The sequence below is a fragment of the Myripristis murdjan genome, chromosome 3 (assembly GCF_902150065.1).
Source record: "Myripristis murdjan chromosome 3, fMyrMur1.1, whole genome shotgun sequence".
Lineage (NCBI taxonomy): Eukaryota > Metazoa > Chordata > Actinopteri > Holocentriformes > Holocentridae > Myripristis > Myripristis murdjan.
This window is the reverse complement of record NC_043982.1, coordinates 22,273,317-22,289,818: the sequence shown is the minus strand read 5'-3', so window position 1 is coordinate 22,289,818 and position 16,502 is coordinate 22,273,317. Positions and strand designations below refer to the sequence as shown.

Sequence of the window (16,502 nt, the reverse complement as noted above, 5' to 3'; positions counted from 1 at the left end):
GGTACTGTAAGAGGGGTGAATTTGTTTGTGCACATTGTCCCTGCACTCCAGTTGTTGACTGGTGAGTGAGAATTTGGGTAGTGCTACACTACAACAAAACATAACAGAGCAGCTGTTTATGTGCTACAGAGGCTCACTCATAGGCTTTTCACAGGCTTATGTTTCAGTGGGAAGAGACCCTCCAGCGACTATACAGAGTTCATATGACAATTCATCTGAAATGCATTCATGATCCTGCAAACTACTGTATAAGCAGAGCTGCACACAGGGATGCCATGTCTGCAATATGTTGGGATGAAACTGTTGTAATAAAAGTGGTTATTAAATATAGAATTACAACATCAATTTTTGTTACAGCTTTGATTTGGTGACAATATCATAAAACATTTCCATTTTACTAAAGTCTTGAGAAAACTGCATGGTTTAAATTGTCTATGCATAAAAAAATCACAAAATCAGCGTAAGCAATTTCTGCATTTCAATGTATTGCATGTGCAGTGCAATAATGCAGTGGCAATAGATTCCATTTGAAATCAATGAACTGTCATCTGTGAGTAACACGTTCCACACATTAAACATGACCCGTTCCTAAGCCAGCTCATTTAGACAGCGATCACAGTGGATCTTGTGAACAGGGGAATAATCTGCACTAGCTGCCAATATATGAATACCAATGACTCTTGTCTTTGTACTGTACTGGAAATACTATGCTCAGTATTTATTTTTGTTTTTGGATGAGGCACTGTAATTCACAGCTTTTAAAATCAAGCTTGTTGTAGGTATATATGTGTGCACATGCACATATGTTGGCCCATTTTTGTCACTGTTCCTGTAATCACGCAACGGCAGCACATTAAATAGGAGTATTAGGAGCCAGGGCATTTGACAGTTTGTGGGTGAGTGGTCACAGGAAGCTACATCATCAACATGCACAGACTGACACACTGACTCCAGACTGTTCCCTCTCTCAGTGAAGGAAGGCAAATAAGGAGCACTCTGAACATTCTGCTCAAACACAGATGGGTAGACACCTGTTTAAATTTGGAAAAGAGGAGTAGGGAAGAGGAGGGGAGCATTGTAGACCTGCGTCATCGCTCATAGAAAGCTGTGCTTTATAATAAGAGGGTGACAGAGTTAGGGAGTAAAAGGAGGATTACAAACACAGAGGCGTGTGAGTTTGTTGTTTGCGTGTCAGTGTCAGAGGTTGAAGATAGGTGGGTCAGTACAAGGGTTGACGAGAGAGAGTGAGAGAGACAAACACAGATAGTAAGAACACTGCATGGAGTTGCTGCTGTCCAATGAGTAGAACCTGTTAGATAACCTAGCTGATTCCCACTACCCCCACTAGTGTGACGTGTACATGCGTCAGCACTGATTTGACACCCATTGCTCACAGTGAAAGACCTGCTCCAGGTGTTCTGCCCCATGATATAGAGATTTGGTTATATTTTTTCAGCCTCTGCTATGGGCACCTCAGGGACTTGGTCCTCGAGGAGCTATTCAGTTCCAAGTGTCATTAGGCATCACCTCAGAGGAAACGTGTCCCTCTGAGGTGATGCCTAAGGAGGGACTTGGGAAAGGAGAGTGTAGGAGGTAAAACAGCATGTAGTCCAGAGTCTGAGCTACGGACATTCAGCACCTGGTTCGCAATTTCGTGCTCTGTTGTTAATATAAATAAACAGGGAATGAAATAGGTGAGCCCCACACAATATGTCTACATAATCCCTTATTTCTTTATTGCATAATTGTCATTGAACATTGTTCATCATTTAAAGCATGTATAGATTTTTGTCGCTTGTGTTGCTTCCCCTCTAAGGTTTAGTGTAGTGACAAAATTGTATATGAATAATGCACTACAAATGTAGAAATAACATTTTATATACAGTATATCTACTACTACTAATCTATACAAAAAACCCAAGTCATTCTGCTGAATTGTATTTTTTTCCTGATCTTATTGGTAAACTAGAATTATTGCCTCATGGTTGTTTGCCTCTGTGAAACTGGCAATTTTTAGTTTACATCCAGACTTAGAAGAATTAAATGTTTTTGTTTATTTGTTTGTTTATTTTGTGTGTGTGTGTTTTTGGCCAAGTTATTGGCCAGTGGTTAGTGGCCGAGTTATCACGGTATGATTCCAGTGAATAACTAATAACCTGAAGCTCAGTATCAGTAAAACCAGTGAGCTTGTGGTAGACTACCTGTCCTGGTTTTCATTTAGGGAGAGGAAGTGAAGTGAAAATGCCGAGTCATGGTGGTGAATAATGGACAGAGAAACTTTTTTTTTTTTTTTTTTGCAGATCATAATGATATCACAGTGAAGCTGACCTCTGACTTTTTGGATATAAAATGTCATGGACATTTGTGTAAAAACTTTATCAAAATTAGTGTATGATTTGTTGCATTATGGCCAGAAATGTAATTTGTGAGGTCACAGTGACCTTGACCTTTGACCTCTGTGCACAAAAAATCAAATCAATTCATCCTTGAGTCCCAATGAACATTTGTAGAAATTCCCTCGAGCTGCTCTTGAGATATCGTATTCACGAGAATGGGACATCCATCAGACAGATGGACTGGCGGACAGACAGACAACCCGAAATCATGATGCAGTGCAGATATAGACATACAGAAAGTCAATATTGCAATAGCTGCTAAAAGTCCCTGACTTGTACTTAGCTTACTGGATAGAGCACGTCACAGTCAGGGTTAAGAATCATGGCAGAGATCATGGCACTGTCCACCAAATGGCAAAGGTTATGTTGCAGCAACAGTGTATTAGTCAGATTTGTGGAGACGTGGGCACTGTTACCGCTCCTAATATCTCTCTGTCCGCCTAGTATGTAATTCATTATAGCTCCGCGCACATCTCCTGATTTTCAGGAATCCTGACAGCTTTTCTGCTTTCACAAAGACAAGCCAACTTGCATTAGACGGCTGTCTTTATTTACTGTGCTATATTTCAAAAAGATTGGCCTTTTGATGATCTCCTCTAAGAGTAGCGGTGACTAGGGTAGTAGAGTCAGATAACAGAGAGGGAGACATCTGAGGTCAACCATGTCGTTGAATAGTAAGCCTGTTGGGAGCGGAGCAGTGGCGATCAAAGAGTACCTCCAGCTTTGCGTTGGATGAATGGTTAATATCTTTTCAATGGTATAGTGTGTTGAATGTTGAAATTGTCAATGGTCCTTGATATGTTTTATTCCTGAGGCGTTATCAGGGTGCTTTGATCTGCCTCTCTGGTTCCTAAAGAATCAAGACAAGACCATTACATTATCTTGCACGCACACACACACACACACACACACACACACACACAAGCTGTACATGAAGTCTTTGTGCGTTTGGGCAGACAGAGGTCTTTTGTTGGAACTGATTTTACCTGTGCATATACTGTATTATAAACAAACAGGAAGGAACAGAAACACATAAACACATGCATACATACGCGTACATATCTATCTATCTGTCTTTTTATCTATCCATCTAGCTATCTAGCTGTCTATCTAGATACCTGAGTTTAGTTTGCAGTTAGTTTCAGTTCTGTGGAGTGGTGGGTATTTGCAACAGTTTTTGTGAAATACAAGCAGTAAATCATCTGTCCTTTTTAGATTTATTTACATGATTTTTTTTTTCCAATTAGTGTTCAGATAAATGACCAAAATGACTGCCCAAAATTCCATTTTCCCCTTTCCTTCTGCATGTACCCAAATTGGAAAAAATAATATTTTTTCCTATTATTTTTTACTTTTATTTAAGTTCCACGTTTTTTCACACCAGGTTTTCATCTTAGTTTTAGTTTACAACACATACTCACACACACACAGACACACACAGACACACACACACACACACACACACACACTATTCAGCATTATAACACCTTGTATTGACATTTATTTTTCTTTCATCTGTGGTTGCCTTGTTTGCTCTGCTGTCTTTTTCTCTCGTATCTCTCATAGCCTGTTTACAGACAGTGGTTTTGAAAGCATGCTCAGAATTTATAATCACAACACAACTTTCCCAAAAGAGTCTCTCATTAGGACTCTCTCCCTCTCACTGTTCTCCATTTTGTTTACCTGTTTACGTTACCCTACAAATACACTTCACTCGAGGATAATGCCAGTTCCTACAGCCATTCATCTTCATGTAGTTAATTTATTATTAGACATAGTGTACATGGATCCATTGGATGACATGGTGGAGTTTGCATGTTCTTTTTGTCAGTAAATATGAAATGTTATTTTTTATGTCTTTTTTTTCCTTCTTTCTTACACAGTCATTTACTATATCAACTATATGATTTACTATATCAACTCATCCTTTACACTTATGTCCCAGTCTCTGTGTAATGTAATCCTCGTCCCACTGTACTACTGTATGTACACATGTGATGTCATGTAACATTAATGTTAAATCACTTGTTATGTATCTGTCTTGATTCACCAAGAAGAAGTAGAATATGTGGTTGGATTACATTTGGTATAGTTTGACTTTTGGAGAGAATAACCACTCCAATGCTGTGTGGGGTCCCTATAAAGACGGTGTTTGTTAGCTCTATTAGCTTCAGAGATTCATTTCACAGAATTAGAAGGTTATGGGGTCAAGTCAAAGTGAAGTAACCCTACCCTTAAAGGAACCAGCCTAGGACTGTGCCTTTGTTTACCCACAGAATTAATGTAATGATATCACTCATGCATTCTGATCTAGACCAGTTATTTTAAGATAAAGTAAATGTCAAATTTTTGAACTATGTTTCTCGACAGAGGTTTTAAATGGTTTTGTTTGGTTTGATATGGTTGTAATTTTGGGTAATCAAAGTTTACAAATAGTACACAGGATTCCACAGCCTGATTCCTTTGTAAATAAAGCTACTACAACCCTTTTTTTTTTCTTTTTTTTTCTTTTTTTTTTTTTTTAAAAAACTCCAGTAAAACACAGGAATGTGCACATGACCCCTTTAAGTGACCATGCTGACCCCTTTATATTTGAGTGACCAAATAATCTGGAGGATTTCTTGTTTTCATTTCATGATGCTACTGTAAACATGCGGTTGAGATTTTGTCTCTCCTCTCGATTCTCCCCATATGGGGCTCAAGGTGACATGTTTAGCGTGAACCATATGATTTAATTTTGTTACTAATCCTACAGCTGTTTAGAAAATCCACTGTACCAAGCAGAGCAAGCATATTCAGAGTGATTCTAAATCAAGGTGGAGAATAATAACCTATGCTGCCGCCGCCATATTTCTTTGTTCTGATGTGATGTTGGCCATGTTGAGTTCAGCATACTTGGCCATCTGCACCTTCAACAATACAGATGACGGGGCAAAGAGAGAGCACAACAGGCAAAAACACAGACCAGAAGAAACCTTGATGGCCTGTTTGTATCTGTCTCTGTTTCCTTGTGTGCCTGACCTCTGTGCCAGCTGTTCCCTGTGGCTGTGTGTCTGTGCTATACTTCTTATGGCCTTCAAGTGACCTTATTGTTTTGTGTGTGTGTGTGTGTGTGTGTGTGTGCGCCTGCAGTACAAACAGGTGGAGCAGTACATGTCTTTCCATAAGCTGCCAGCAGACATGAGGCAGAGGATCCACGACTACTATGAGCACCGTTATCAGGGCAAGATGTTTGATGAGGAAAGCATCCTAGGAGAGCTGAACGAGCCACTCCGAGAGGTGGGACTGGTGTTTGTGTCTCATCGAATCTGCTACACATGTGCCTGTTATGCATTCAGAAGCCTGTGGAGTCCAATTCAATTCAGTTGAGTTCAGTTCAATTCAGTTCAATTCAGTTCAGTTCAGTTCAGGTCAATCTAAACAAATTCAATTTTGCTCTCAATTCTGTTTACAGGAGTGTATAGAAGCACTGGAAAGTAATAAATCAGTGTATGCACCTTGAGTTGCACATCTCACAGATCTTGGGCTCGACTGTAAGATGTAATATTAGTACCTAAACTAACTTTAAGAGGCTAATCCACAAAGAGCCCCAAAACTTGTAAGACTTCTTCAATCTCTGTGGTTATTTTGTAGCCAGGAGATATCAATTTTGTTCAGTTCAAAAGTTTTCCGTAGTCATACAATTTCAAAAGGAAAAGCAACAAATACAAAGATTAGAGAGATACACAAAGAACTGAAAAACTACTACCTGAAAAGGGTGAAACCTCATGTCTGGGAGTATGGAGGAAAAAGATCCAAGGCACTCTGATGGTAAGTGAAATAAAGGCTTTTATTAAGAGTCATCTTCAGGGTGCAGACAAAGAGGATTTCACTTCCTATATAAACGGAAGTGAAATTCAAAAGAACAAAGAGCACCTGGTGTTATCACTTGACAATACAAAAATTCAAAGATACATTTGGTAACCATGACAATGTGACATTAGCACTAACAAATAGCTAGATGAAGTCAAATCAAGCAGTCAGTTCACAGTCTTTTTCCAAGGACAACCCTCTGCACACATTAATGTCTCCTCTCTGAAATTGTGACAGAATAAGGCATATTTTACTACGAGTGTAGCACAAACTCTCTGACCTACTGTTATTCTCTATTTTTCTCTGTGACTGTGTATGTGTGCAGGAAATTATCAACTTTAACTGTCGAAAGCTTGTGGCTTCCATGCCTCTGTTTGCTAACGCGGACCCGAACTTTGTAACCTCCATGTTGACCAAACTGAGGTTCGAGGTGTTCCAGCCTGGGGATTACATCATCAGGGAGGGCACCATCGGCAAGAAGATGTATTTTATACAACACGGCGTGGTCAGTGTGCTAACCAAAGGCAACAAGGAGACCAAGCTTTCAGATGGCTCCTACTTTGGAGGTAAGACAGGCTCGTGTTACACCAGAAACACACAAACTCAAAGGTCACACTGACACATATTATTTCTGTGGAGCCTAAACCTTTTCAACCTTAATAATCATAAGGGTGACCTGGAAAAGCACAACGGCAGAAAATAGCCTCTGAGGAGGTCAGCCTGGGTTTGCATTTTGATTCGTGAAGCAACAGCAATTGGATGTAAACATCAAGTTATTCTGGCTCAGTTATTAGCTAGTTGTGAGCTTGCGATGGTCTGTCGTGCAGTGCTCATCACCTCACTTATAATTCTGCTTCATGGTTTATGCAGGACTGTGCACTTTCCCTTAACTAACATCCTGAGCTGAATCTTAAATGTAGGGCAGACCCAACTCGTGCAAGTTAAGGCAAATGCATGAAAAGGTCAACGAGGCTACAAAGCTTTGGACTTACATATCATATGACTCTTGAAGACCTTCGCAGTAACTTGAATGTGTTATGTACTGACTCGTTTTATGGTCCTAATCAGGGTCAGATAGTTTGTAGTCCTCTCATCGTCCCAGGGAGCGTATGACACATGTAGGAGACAATGCTGCCATACTGGCCTTAGCAAATACTGATTAATTTGCCCAGTGACAGCATATCATTTAGACTACGCTGTTTAAGTAATGAGAAATGGTGGCAAAGCATTTAACAGCACATGACCTGCCTGTGGAAGTTTAATTACGCCTTGCCTACTCAAGTCCATCTCCATGCCCTCTCTCCAGGGGTTCCAGGGAAATAATAGAAAGATGGCAGGCAATCTATCTCCACCCATGCCAAAACTAATCAACATTTCAGACAACATGGCCCCAGCTTTCTGCCACACATCCTCCCGTAACTTCCCCTCCCTCTGTCATGATTTGGATTCTGCGAGTAGTTAAATGTGCTTATAAGCTTCTTCCAAGCATATGCATATTAGTTTGATTATCACTCAGTCTCCCTAACTGCTAGCACATTCTGTCACCCAAACAACACTGAACTGAAATTACTCTGGATTAGAACGTCACCTAAATGCCTAAATGTAAATGCATGGTGGTGGCGGCTGTCTTGCTCGTTTTCCTTAATTTTAATATTCATTTGGACTTAAACACAAGTGGTATAACTGAACATTTTGGAATTGAACCTGGTTTGCTCACCCAGTTGTAAGTCAGACGCAACTGGGGTGTATTCAACGATGTTACGATACATAACGTTGTGTGACGTTGTCTCATTGAATGGTGTCTTTGGTTGTAACGTTTTGTAACAGAGAGCAACATGTCTCGGAGGTAGTTTTCCTCCGTTTTGTGGGCGTGTCACAGGTGTTATCCAATCAGCATCAGCCTGTATTGAAGCCTCCGCGATTTAAAACGCTAGTGCTCCATTATGGCTTCCAAGTCGCTATATTAGTGCAGCTATGTTTAAAATGTTGCCCATCATTTGAGGAGGTAAAAGCCCATGTATGTGGTAAGTATGATGATAAATCAGACATAGTTTATTGTTTTTCTCAAAATATGGCAACTTTTATTCAACTTAAAACTTAAAACTCATTTGTGTAGGCCTATGGTACAAATCTTGTAAACAATGTTTAACAACTGTTTTTTTCATAGTGGACATTGAATGTATTGCAGTACCCCTATAGTTAATGATCCATGTAAAGTAATGTTCTGCTCAGACGGTTCTTCGGCTACAATCACGAGGAGAATGGCCATCTCGGCTTCCATACTTGCAACGCTTGCATAATGCAACAGGTTGTTCAGAACTTTATCGTTTCTGTTAGCTTGACGTTACATACTGGTACGTCTGCGCTGAATACACCCTTGGACTTTATGCAGAGTTTTGAAGAGGAAGCTTTTCAGATATGTAGTGAAACATCTTCAGCATTACGCAGAAAGTCCAGTTGCCTTTTACATACCACTTGTAGATATACCATGACTTGGGTTACTAAAAACCTTCATTGACAGCAAGTTTGTTCAGTTTAATCTTAAGCTTGGATCTGTAATTAATTGCCCCACCAATGCATCATTGTCACAAGGCTTTGCACTTTTGACTGTGTTATCTTACAGCTATTCTTGGCAGTCCACTCCTCTAGCGCCACTCCTCTTCCAATCCCTGTGGGGGTTATGTATGGGGCGTTAGTGAGGCGAACTTAAGCCTGGAGCCATAGGGAGTTTGTTACCAAACATGAGTTAGCCATTCATGAAATTAATTGAATCGGCACAGGGAGGACGTGGTAGTTCTTGAGCAGGCATGTGGATCTCAGTGTGCCTGTCGGTATCAGCAAGCAGGAAGTCAACCAAAATGAGGAGCTCATTGAAATATTATGTGCAGAGACACAGAGACCTGCTTCACATGGATTACCATTTTGTGTGTGTGTGTCTGTGCGTATATGGGCCTGTTTTTGACTACTTTTAGAGACATACACCAGACTTAAGACCAATTAATTGTGGACGGCTTGTCCCGTTGGGGACAAAAATCATGTCTCCATTTGGGAAAAAGATTATTTTTGGATCAGTGGTTCAGGTCCGTGTTAAGTTAGCATTAAGGTTTGGATCTGCTACATAGTCACTGTCATTGGACTTCAGGTAATTCCCCAGAAAATGAATGTGTATGTAATGTCCCCCAAAGTTACCTAATTTGTGTGTGTGTGTGTGTGCGCGCGCGCGTGCACTGGTAAATGCTTCATAGTGAGGGCCACACTAACAGAGTGGGAACATTTTAACATTTTGGCCGGTCCTCACAACCACAAAGGCAAATTCTGGCTTATTGGTTAAGGCTAGGATTAGGTGAAGGGTTTATGTTAGGCATGTGTTGGTTAGGGTTTTTTCTTGTCACACACACTCATGTCAGCTGGCCTCTAATATCCGATAGTTTACAGTCCAGCAAATGGCATGAATATGCTTATCAACATCTCTGTGAATTTGTGTACCATACCGTAACTCATTCATTCACAGACAACCTGAATTATTCACACAAAAATACACTCACCCATCTGCTCCAGTTTGTTACCTGCTGGATCACCTCGAGCCCATGAGCCTAAAGTCCTAAGTGGACACGACGTCTCCTGGACAGGAGTGCCGGCTGGGCACACAGTGATCCGGTGGGGAGAGGAAATGTAATGTGACTGTGGTACACCAAGGGACACATGGATTGCTGCCAAGCCTAACTCTCTAGGCTCTCGTCTGGGCGAGGAACAAAACATGTTGCCCCTGTCCCCTTGTGAGTCCTTTCCCTATAGTTCAATATTGAGACACTTATCTGAACAGCATCTCTGCAGTCTTCTCAGTGCCCAGATAGAGTAGCTTATTGTGTTCTTATAGTTCATCCTTTGTTGCCTTCGGTAATTGATGTGTGGCCAGCACAGACTGCCTCTCTCTCTCTTGGTTAGAGTAGAGCTCAGTGACCTTGCAGCAGCTGCACACGCCAGTCAGAGGTACTTATCAAAAGCTGCCTTTGATTGTGCCTCTAAGATGGCTCACTTTGCCTCTGAGTGAGCAGCTTGTAGCAAGCTAGTAAGTGGGGAAAAAGAGAGGGTGACAGAGTCATAGAGAAGGAGAAGGGGAGGGTGGGTGAGGAGATGAGTAAGTTGACTGCGCAGTTTGAAACCTCCTGTGTGATCCTTTTGGCTTTACTCTAGCTAGTTCTTTGTGAATGGGGTCCTCTTAATCCTTAGGCTCTTGAAGTCCTGGGTTAGGAAAGTGATACCATTCCTTCTCTCTCCCCCCTCCCTTTCTTTCACTCCTTTTGCCTTTCTTCCTCCCTGAGCTCAGACTCTTGGTACTGTAGAGCTGCCAAATGGCCACCCTGACTAAGTGAGTTAGTGAGAGGGTTTGGCAGCAGCGACAGCCCAGGTAATCCTCTTGGTCCTAAACCCAGTTGACACCTCAGCACCACTCATTTTGGAGCAACATCAGCTGAACACCAAAGCTTTGCAACAGTTGACTGATAGGAAAGGATGGGATAAGGTAGGGTAGGCTCGGATTCAGTGTGATACAATAAGGTATTACACTGGAAATACAGTATGCTAAGGTACAAAACGATAGGGTTTGATATGATAAGATACACTATTATACGATATGATACAATCCCTGAGAAGCTGAGAGAAATATTAGTCTCTCTCCATCAACCACATACGTCAAACACATATGTCGTACACATCCCTTCATCAGAGGGCTGTAGTATGAAGCATGTTCAACAGGGCCAGGCTTTCTTGGTGTGAGCTGGCTCGACAAAATTTAAAGCCCCAAGTAGAGATAATTAGTATCACGACGGTGGTTATCAACTGGCTTTGTGAAGCCTGGCTTTCTTCTCTGAGCTCTGTGCACGTTCACATTAAAAAGGGTGTTTGGTGCGTCATTTAACTCTTCTTCTGCACAAAATGAACCAGTCCCGTGCCACTTACTTCACTCAGGAGGAACAAATTGACATCATGGAGAGCTATGAGGAGTAAAAAAAATATATATATTACAGCAGTGGCCGCAAATAAGGTCATAGAAGAATGTTGGCCGAAAATTGTGGATTGTGTAAATTCATAAGTTATCTTCCAGTTTATTTCATTTAGTTAATTAAACATTACATTCAAGAATTGCATTTAGGACTCACACTATCCTATGAAGAAGGATACATGTAAATCACTGTAGTTTTTGTCAATAACAAGTGAAATTTGATATTGTGATATGTGACAGACTTTAATTTTTATCCGGTGTTTTATTAGATGTGCTACCAGCAGTTTCAAACAAACTTAGTAGCAAATAAGGGCCCTGCATAAAAATATCATTCAAAGTGGTATGTAGTTGCTATAGCTTATTATTCTTGTTTCTTTGTATATGATATTCAGTGTAAAATTTAGAGGGTTAATAGACATATTAGCTGAAGCAAACAGGGAAAAAAAGCACATTTTAAGCCGAAACTTGGATCATAACTTGGTCTGGAGCAGGTTATGTTTGCAGCATGTGTTACCATGGTGATGAAGCTGGGTCTAAAGAGAGCTGCCTTTGTGACATGGCAAACTCTGGCTTTAGACTCAACATACCTCGCTAACCCATTAATCTCACTTCGTAGTGTGCCTCTCGGGACAAGTACAAGTCTTTTTTTACAGAATGAAAGTCAATACTCAACCCACAAACTTTTAGCTAATTCTGGAGATAGTTGTCTTTGCTGAAGACATGCTTGACGTTCTGTAACGCTAACAGATGACAGAAGACAAAAATACTGGAGCAAATGTGATACTGTCTTTTTGTTTATAGTTAAACAGAGTGTGGCATCTGTTTTGTTACATCCTTGAGGCTCATTACACCATATATGAGCTGACGTCATCTCTGGGTTTCAGAGAAGTGCTTGCTCATGCACGCAAACATCTTGTGGTCCTTCACTGTGACTGAAGAGTTTTTATTATTATTATTATTATTGTTGTTGTTGTTGTTGTTGTTAGTTTGTTTAGCTCCCTGCCAACATCAACATCACCCAGCCCTGATCCCTGTTTCAAGGGGAAAAAGAGAGACGATGAGATGTGACGCGGGCCCAGCACCAGCCACAGTGCTGATAAACACCAGATATTCTCTGACCTGTCTGTGCATGCTAACCAAACAGAGGGTGTTTGCGCAGCTATGCTAATGCTGTGAGGGAGTGAGAGCATGGAGTGTCATGGGGAATCAGACAGCCGATGCGGATGTTTCAAAGGTTAGCGAGTGTGCTCTTCCTCGGCTGGGGGCGGTGTCAGGGAGGGATATGAGAGTTGACAGCAGAGCTCAGAGCCCAGGTAAGCTTCACTAGAGCAGGCTGCAGGACACAGATATTTCATCATGGAAGGAGCAGTCCCGGTCACGCTCATTAATTCACATGCACAAGTATATGGGTTAAATATGATGCCATATGTTGAAACTGAAACAAAGCTTTGAAAGGTTGAAACTCATTGTTTGAAAACTTGAAATCAAATAAAAAGGTTTTGCGAGATTGAAACAAAGTTTTGAAGGCTTGCATATTCAAGTCAAGTCAATTTTATTTGCATAGCCCAATATCACAAAGTTGCCTCGAGGGCTTTACAGCAATACACATCCTCTGACCCTTACATCAGATAAGGAAAAACTCCCTAAAAACACACTTTAATGGGGAGAAAAAAATAGACAGAAACCTAAGAGAGACACAAACATAATTTATAATGTTGGATAATGTTTTGATTGAAATGTTTTGATGAAAAATTGAAATCTCTGCAGACATGGTTTTGCGCTTTTCGCTCTACATGCCAATAATTGCCAAAAACTCTCGTTGTAATGCAACTTTGTGAATGCCATACTTTTTCAGTGTGACTATTTCAGCATGATGAAAATTATGACCAGACAAACATATGACAGACATTTCATAAAAATAGAGGGAGCATACTTGCTGCTGGCGTCAAACCTCCAACATTATGTTCTCTTAGACCAGTACCTTACCACCACACCGCCATGCCCTGGTACTGACAGCATGCGAAATTTGTCTCCTATAACAAAGACAAACACCTGAGACAATTGAAAAAAGAAGAAAAACAGCATAGAAAATAACTTAAACAACAAAAATGACTGATAAATGACTGATAATTGGCTAATAATCTGGATAAACACTGGTCACTGGTGGAGCAGTCCATCAATCCTAACCCGGTAAACAGGACTTGTGATTGGACTGTGTTTCAGCAGAGAACAAATGCCCCTGCCTCCAGGGTCCCAGCTTTTTTTTTTTTTTTTTTTTTTGGACCATCTGTTTTGGAGTTTCAGACCAGAGCTGTGAGACAATGCTGCCATAAATCATGTGACTCACAGGCTCGCAACTGTGTGGGCAGAACTCTGAAAGGTAGGTGTTGTGAAGTCAGAACAGTCAAGAACAGTCTGCACTATGAGTGCAAATGCACATCTGCACAGATTTCCGATTCAAAACCCAAATTTAATAATTTCACAACTTTTTCTTCAAACATATTCACCAGTTTTCAGACCACCATTTAAATGGTTTCAAACGAATGCCCTGGAAGAACAGTGACAAATCTGAAAATGTTTTGGAGCGACAATGTAAAAAGTGTGTCACAGTTGGGAAGAACGAAAACTGAAATACAAAATCATGTTTGCAGAGATTTGTTTTTTTCATCCTATGAAAACATTATGCAAGCCTTCAAAAAAGCCTTAGTTTTTCAGTCTTACAAAACCTGTTTTATTACATTTCAACCTTTCAAACACTGAGTTTCATCATTTCAAAGCTTTTTTTTTTTTAGTTTCAAAATATGATGTTTATCCCATACTAGTAGGCAGGAAGATAAAACATCCTGAACAGTGGCTCACATGCAGGCAGACAAGCATGCATGCTCATAGCCATACAAATAAATGCAGGTGCATGCACACACACACATTTAAACCTATTTGAAATCACACGAAAAGGCCAGTATTTGCATGCATGCAGATATGCCAACACATAGACACTTGTTAGCAGCAGGCCTACCCATACACACTTGTACAGACATACATGCACACATTGTCACATACCTGTTCTCTCTCTCTCTCTCTCTCTCTCTCATCCTGTCTAACTCAATTATTATGTCTCATAGCTCATTCATATACCTATTCACTAAGGAGAATTTGTTTTTGTGAACTCTTCTCAGAGCAGGCCTACTGACTGACTCGGTGATAGTGTAAAAAGAGAAAAATGTTATTAATTGTGCATACTTCTCATTTCATTATTGATACGTGCAGCCCCCTCTCCACTCTGACAGCCGGTGGGAGAGCTCAAGGGAAGCATCTTTCCAGTAAGAGCACAGGACACGTGGGCTGCAGCATCGGAAAACCAGTCATTTGTTCCCATCAAGGTCATAGCGCACAACGTCTTTAGTCCTCCCCTCACAGAGCAGTATCTAATTTTGACTGGCATAATCCAACTTTGATAGCCACATTGTCCTTAAACTGGGTTTATAAAATTAAACACATGGCAGGACTGCTGGAAACTGCGGCATCCTAATTTGCTCATAAGATTAGAGTAAAGAGATCTGTGACACTCCATTGAAAACAGCAATAATAATAATAATAATAATATAATGGCAATCAATTTCATTTATATGCAGCTTTCAAGAATGTCAAGGTCAGAATACTGACAAAAACAGTGACACTGCCACTAGTTACTGATTTTTTTTTCTTAGTTTTCACTCAACTAAGTGATAGATTTTAAATCCAGGACTAGTGAGTTCAATGACATTTTCCATTTTTCTTAATAATAATCAGTCATTTTGGACTTTACCTCTTACAGTCAGTGTTATAGGTTTGCTAATATGAGCCAAAAAAAGATCCTGAAATGCTGTGCTGATTATGAATCATCAAGTTATTAGCAAGGACCACACTAAAATTGGTAATCACAGAAGCAGCTGTCACTTTGAGGAGCAAACACATGCCCCTTACAGAATGCAGGCAGCGCTCCACCAACTAAGCCTGTTCTGTGATTTCATGCTGGATTTTAGGAGCACTGCAATGAGTCACAAGAGATGTGAGTAAGCAGTGGGATTAGAGCATTCATAAATAAATGTAATGTAACTCATGAACTATCAGCAAAAGGAGTCTGCAGTTGAAGGGTGCAGTGCAGAAGGTCAGTGTGACTTTAGATACACCAATTTTACCTTCACTTTTGTGCAGCAAACTGCAAAAAAGTGAATCTAACAATATATTTTACAGGATGTAATGCCCAACAATTAAAAACCATCATTTCACAACATTATTTCAGGGCAAGTTAATAATTTTGCCAAAACTACATGTATCCTCTGTGTTTTTATTTTTATTATTATTATTATTATTGTTGTTGTTGTTGTCGTTGTTGTTGTTGTTGTTATTGATTTTTTTAAATATGCAAAACTCACTTGACATTTTGCAATGAACCCCTCAGTCATTGCCTATTCAGTTGAAATAAAGTCTTTGAAATATTCACATTTTGAGCAAAGTGCCAATATCCAACATTATCATTATATTTCAATGCCTATTGATAACTTCTCCATAACTTTTCAAAAGAAGATAAATAACAAGAATTACTAAGAGAGGGAGGAATTATTAAAAAAGGAAAGTCAGTCACACCCACTATTAGCAAATGAACCTAGATTAGTTTCTGCTAATCTGTGTTTCAACAACATATTTACCTGGGCTATCAATTGTTCCTCCTCTTCAGGGGAGCAGTGAGCTGTGAAGCGTCAGGACACCTCGAGGCGACAAATCTCTTATTGTTTAGCTCTGAGCATGCTGCACTGGACCGTCTGAACCAGGGCTTTATTTCTGCACCTGCAGTTCAGACGGCACCGCTAACTGTCCGGGCTTCTCTTGCTTTTTGTAAAGACAGTAAGATGAGGCCAGAGGGCTCACTGCAGCTCAGAGCCTCATCTTAGCAGTGCTGGCTTCATCCAGAAAGCCATGGGACAAGAGGATTTAAAACCAAGCCATGATGCTCCTCTCCAGAGGGGATTACTGGAGGAGGTCTGCCAGAAATGGACCCCCAGCACAGCTACAGCCAGGGCAGCCCCTGTTACCACACACTTACAGTGTTCACACACACACACACACACACACACACATACACATGCATGAACATACTAACAGTGTTAGGGTTTGAAAGCATTTTTTTTCAAATCTGAATTCAATATTATCTGCTTTTTTAATCTTAATCCTTTTTATCTTTTATCAAACCTTTTCAAATAAGTTATTGGGGA

At 40.4% G+C, this 16,502-nt stretch overlaps 1 protein-coding gene across 1 annotated transcript in view; it reads left to right on the top strand.

Annotated features, from left to right (window-relative positions):
* The window catches only part of hcn4 (hyperpolarization activated cyclic nucleotide-gated potassium channel 4), a 97,455-nt gene that overhangs the window by 70,200 nt on the left and 10,753 nt on the right, over positions 1–16,502 (top strand). The window contains exons 5-6 of the mRNA XM_030048733.1: positions 5,529–5,675; positions 6,574–6,814. Of these exons, the coding sequence (XP_029904593.1) occupies positions 5,529–5,675; positions 6,574–6,814 (388 nt within the window). The remainder of the gene's footprint in view (positions 1–5,528; positions 5,676–6,573; positions 6,815–16,502) is intronic.